Below are 5,163 nucleotides of genomic sequence, written 5' to 3'. Positions count from 1 at the left end.
TTCCTTCCTTCCTTCCTTCCTTCCTTCCTTCCTTCCTTCCTTCCTTCTTCCCTTCTTTCCCAGAACATGAATCAGCATGAATCTACGTAAGTTCTGACAATCTAAAAGCAAACAGTACATCCCACGGTGGTCACCTGTTGGGACTCCATGTGCATCCTTCCATGCCTCCATTCAGCGAACATCTGTCCTCCCCTCTGTGCCCAGCCCAGGGCTGGGTGATGCTGGGGACACAGTCCTGGCCTGCAAAAAACTCACACTCTGGGTAGAGGTGACAGAGGGAGAAAGAGAGAATTCATATTCTGTGATTTTTGTAATGGTGGGGGGCGGTTCAAGGGAGGGCAGGAGCCGAAGGTTTCTTGGCCTGGGCTGGCGGAAGCCTCACAGAAGAGATGACATTCAAACAGAGTCTCGGGGGAGTCTCAGAACTCAGCAGGCAGGCAAGACTGAAGGTGTGTGCTCTGGGCAGGAGCACCTGCTCAGACAAAGGCCTAGAGATGGAACAGAAATGGCTGGTCTCCTGGAAAACCCTGGTGGCCTCCTATAAGGCTGATGCCTCTTAGCCACGCTCACTTTGCCTGACCGTTTTGGTGGTGGTGCTTCTTTTCACAGCTGTGCTGGGCTCTGGCGTCCCTCTCCCCCAAATCCTCAACATTGACTTCAGCAATGCAGACATCGACGTTTTGGAGGTAAGGGGAGAGGAACTCTGTTCTGCCCTTTGTTCCATGCCCAGGAGTTGGGAGGAGGAAGAGAAGGGAGGGGAAAGGTGGGGCAAGGGAGGCCTCTTCCTTCAAAGGATGGGGCTGAGGGAACAAGAAACAAAGCTGAAGAACCCTTCAGTGAAGCTCTCCTCATCCACCATCTCATTTCATCCCCAGGACAGATGTTATTGCCCCCATCTTGCCGATGGGAATACTGAGGCTCAGAGCTGTAAGGGGCTCACCCACAGTAGAAGTGCGATGTAGTTCACTAGGAAAACTTTTATTGAGCTCCTATTGAATGCCAGATGATGTGCAAGGGGGTGGGAATACAGCAGTGAACAAAACGGACAGTCCTGGTCCCGGAAAATCTCTCCCAGCCAGGGGGACCATGGGCCTTTGGATAGATATTTCTGAAATAATTGCTAATTATAATCATGGCAGGTGCCTTGAAATTCAGTTGCAGGAGGCCTTTTTGCCATGATAAAAGCCACATATGCTCATTAACTGAAATTTGGAAAATACAGAAAAGATTAAACAAACACATTTATCCTTTTAGATACCTTTGCAACCTAGAAAGGACCACTTAGAGCATTCTGCTGCTTTTCATTCCAATCGTTCTGGAGTTTTATTTTTAAACATGACTTTGCTGAGTAGGGCCTGGGTTCCAATCCCGATTCTGCCAGTATCCAGCTGGGTGACCCTGGGCAAGTCACTTAATGTCTCTGAGGCTCAGTTTTCACCTCTGTAAAAGGGGCTAATCATAGTACCCCTCCTCAGGGCTGCTTTTAGAATAAAGTGAGAGTCTAAGTGCAAAGTGCCTTATACTTAGTATAAGGGGAGGTCATTTGCCCAAGGTCACCCAGCTAGTGAGAAGCAGGTTTTGTACTGGAATAATGGACACAGCTCCAACCAGTGGTTCTCGACTGGGGCTGTACTGCAAGCCCCTCCCCAGCCTAAGGGCCTTTTTTAAATTAGTGGGGATGATTTTTTCTTTCCTAAATAATCATACTTGAGTATTTCACATCAAAATACATATTATTGTATTATAAATTACTTACCTTGTATTTCTTCTTTATATTCCAGCAAGGGATATAAGTAGGTTATATAGATTATGAATTTCATTTCAGAATAATAAAAGAGATAGCACAAGTACCTGTGATAAAATGTAAACCGGAGTGTTGGGTCTGAAAGGCGCAGGACCACAGATTTAAAGAGAAAACCAGCTTCGGAGTGCCTGGCTGGCTCAGTGGGTAGAGCGTGTGACTTCTGATCTTGGGGTCGTGAGTTTGAGCCCCACATTGGGTGTAGAGATTACTTCAATAAATAAACTTAAAAAAAAGACCCAGCCCAGACTTGGTCTTGTACAACCTCTGTAAATGGTAGCTAGTTTCTTCTTCTTCTTCTTTTTAAAGATTTATTTCTTTGTTTTAGAGCGAGTGTGTGGGTATGGGGGGAGCGGCAGAAGGAGAGAGAGTCTCAAGCCGACTCCCCGCTGAGCACAGAGCCTGACACAGGGCTCACCTCATGACCCTGAGATCATGACCTGAGCCGAAACGAGAGTCAGGCGCTCAACCAACTAAGCAACCCAGGCACCTTCTCCTTCTTCTCCTCCTCTTCCCCCTCCCCCCGCTCCTCTTTTTCTCCTTCTTGTTATTATTGTTATTATTATATGGGTCTAGCCTTTTATTTTAACTTTTTCATTTTAAAACAATTTCAGACTTACAGAAGAGTTGCAAAAACAGTACAGAGAGTATGAGAATACTCCTCACTCAATTTCCCCTAATGTTAGCATCTTATAAAACCACAGTATAATGATCAAAACCAGGAAGTTCACATTGATAGAAAACTATTAACTAATCTCCAGACCTTCATCAACAGTTTTCCCCCTGCTGTCCTTGGTCTGGTTCAGGATCCAGGATCCCACTTTGCACCTGGTTGTCAATCCAAATCTGGAATGGTGTCCTCCAACGTGTGGCAGTTCCTAAATTCTTGTGTTTTATGACCTTGACATTTCTGATGAGTCTGGCCCATTGTATGGGATGTCCTACAATTTGGATCTGACTGATGTTTTCTCACGATGAGATTGAGGTTACGTATTTTTGGCAAGAACGCCACGGGAGTGATGCGGTGTCCTTCTCAGTGCACCATATGGGGGGGGCACACAATGTCAGTGTCTTATTCCTGGGGATATTGACTCTGATCATGCGGTGAAGGTGGTCCCTGCCAGTTTCCCCGCTGTTGGTTAACTTACTATTTTTCCCATTGTAACTAATAAATATCTCATGAGGAGATACTTGGAGATGACCACCCACATACCTTATTTCTCATTACACTTTCTCCCACTCATTTTGGCATTCTTTAATGGTTCTTGTCTGCAAGAGTTATTACTGTGGTGTTTGCCTCATGGAGACTTTCCATTTCAATCATTCCTTCCACATTTATTAGTTGAAATTATTAGAGGAAGAGCCATCCTTTCTCCTCCACTAATTTATTTACCCAATTATTTATATCAGTGCAGACTTATGGGTACTTCGTTTGTTCCATGGGTTAAATCTATTATTTACTTTGTTGTAGCTATTTTGAGTTAAGAGAATTAGATTTTGGAAGAATGTGGACAGAGGCTCAAGCTTGCTTCTCTTATTTGGGGGAAGAAGGAGATGAGGGGCAGGAAGTGAAGTGTCTTGCCCAAGGTCCCCTGTACAGGGCAAGCTAACGACATGGCCAAGGTGCTCCTCGGGCCCCTTTAATCCCGATAAACCCCCACCGTTCGCAGTTGCTCCTTCCCAGAAATGTGCCTTGCCCAGTCCTCAGGCAGGTGACTGCTGAGGCTGTAAGCAGAAGCCATCTCCTCCACTAACTGGGTTTTCTGTTCTGACTCCAAGGACCTCCTGGTGCTGAGTGCCTGAAGGACGGAGGCAGGGATGCTGCTGAAGCCCCAGTGGAAGGCAGAACTCGCCTGGGAAAGGCTCTGCTAACACAGTCTCCAGCCCCGAGGCCCTTCAGCCCCCTAAGACAGGTTCCTCCCCAGCTTCCCAACCCTCGTCCCACTTGCCCCCTCCCCCAAGGAAGGAACCAGCCAGAGACTCTTTTGGCAAACAGTGCCGGCCACAGTCAGTCCTACGGTCAGCCCCGCATTGGGAAGGAGGTCACCTGAAGGATCGAGGCCTCTTAGATTCCATGCCAGACCCCACACTGCGCACTTTACACTTTCAATAAAAGATTCCAATTTCCCTGCAGTTGGGGCAAGTCTCCACGAAGGACCCTCCCTCAGGGTCTGGGTGTGTCTTCCCTCCATGGCTGCGCCGGGGGCACCTGGCAGTTGCCTCTGTCACCTACGAGCTGTCGGACAATGGCTCAGTTCACAAGTGAAATATGTCAGACACCTCTGAGGACCCTACAAATGGACCGGAGGGGTTTTGCTCAGTTCTCGCTGCCTTGGTTCAGGGCTCCATTTGGCCGGTTCCTCTTGCCTCAGTTTCCCCCCACCACTCCTCAGCCCGTGGAGGGGGTCCAGACTCAGAAGCAACAAGTTCAGAGTCATCAGGCTTCACACTGCCATGAGGACGAGGGGCTCCTCTCTTTTCTCAGCTTCCAGCCGCCCTCTCCCCGTTCCCACCTCTTCTGTGTTCCCAACATGACTTGCCCAGGTCCGGAAGGGTGGACAGGTGTATCCCAGGTTCCAGGGGAGAGATGAAAGGGACAAAAAAAAGATACCCTTCTGTCCCATCTTTCTGAGAGCACATGTTCATTGAGGACTTTCTACCTGCTGAGCCCTGCACTCAGGCTTTGTGACTTGATCTCGTTTAAGCTCATGAGAGCACCATAAAGTAGGTGCCAGGTTGGTTCCTATTTTGCAGACAGGGAAACTGAGACACGGAGAAATGCAGGGACTTGCCCAAGTCCCCACAGCTGCAAAGGGGCAGAGCTGGGGGTGGAACTTGATGATTTAGCTCCAGAGCCCATGCCTTAACCACGCACCACACTGCCTCTGCTCATACATTGCAGGGAGAAGCCCCAGGCTGAATTTGGCTCCAAAGCTGTGCAGTCCCCAGCAGAAAGAAAGCACAGAGAGTCACACACCAGCTTCAATGCATCTACTAGGAAGAGAGGCACATCACTTCAGCTTGTGTTTCAGTAGCCACAGCAGGTCACATGACCCTGCCTGACCTCCAGGGGTAAGGATTGTGATCCTTTCCTATGGCCAGGAAGGGGAGGAAAACCAGATATATCGGTGAACGCGAGTAATGTCTTCCACACTATCCTGCGTCCTCCTGGGGAGAGGAGGCTGGAGACTAGCTGGGGCGGAGGGATAGTGAAACTCCTGTTGCGTTGAGATTCTACAGAATATCAGGTCCACGTGCCTTCAGGTCCAAACTGGGGAGGCACAGATGCAGCAGCCACCCAGAAAATGAGCAAGGAGGCTCACAAACTGGATCTTTGCAAGCATGCCCCTGGTTTCCAGAAA

The 5,163-nt window shown here is 48.7% G+C and overlaps 1 protein-coding gene across 1 annotated transcript in view; it reads left to right on the top strand.

The window, feature by feature from the left end:
* Window positions 1-3,924, top strand: part of BPIFB4 (BPI fold containing family B member 4) — a 27,480-nt gene extending 23,556 nt beyond the window's left edge. Inside the window, exons 15-16 of the mRNA XM_025876202.2 lie at window positions 610-686; window positions 3,581-3,924. Of these exons, the coding sequence (XP_025731987.1) occupies window positions 610-686; window positions 3,581-3,604 (101 nt within the window). The 3' untranslated portion in view covers window positions 3,605-3,924. The remainder of the gene's footprint in view (window positions 1-609; window positions 687-3,580) is intronic.
* Window positions 3,925-5,163: the final 1,239 nt, after the last annotated feature.

Source organism: Callorhinus ursinus, unplaced genomic scaffold (assembly GCF_003265705.2).
Source record: "Callorhinus ursinus isolate GAN/ISIS: 27379988/994484 unplaced genomic scaffold, GSC_fseal_2.0 scaffold38, whole genome shotgun sequence".
Taxonomy (NCBI): domain Eukaryota; kingdom Metazoa; phylum Chordata; class Mammalia; order Carnivora; family Otariidae; genus Callorhinus; species Callorhinus ursinus.
Note: the sequence above shows the minus strand (reverse complement) of the source record. Positions and strands in the feature narration are given on the sequence as shown.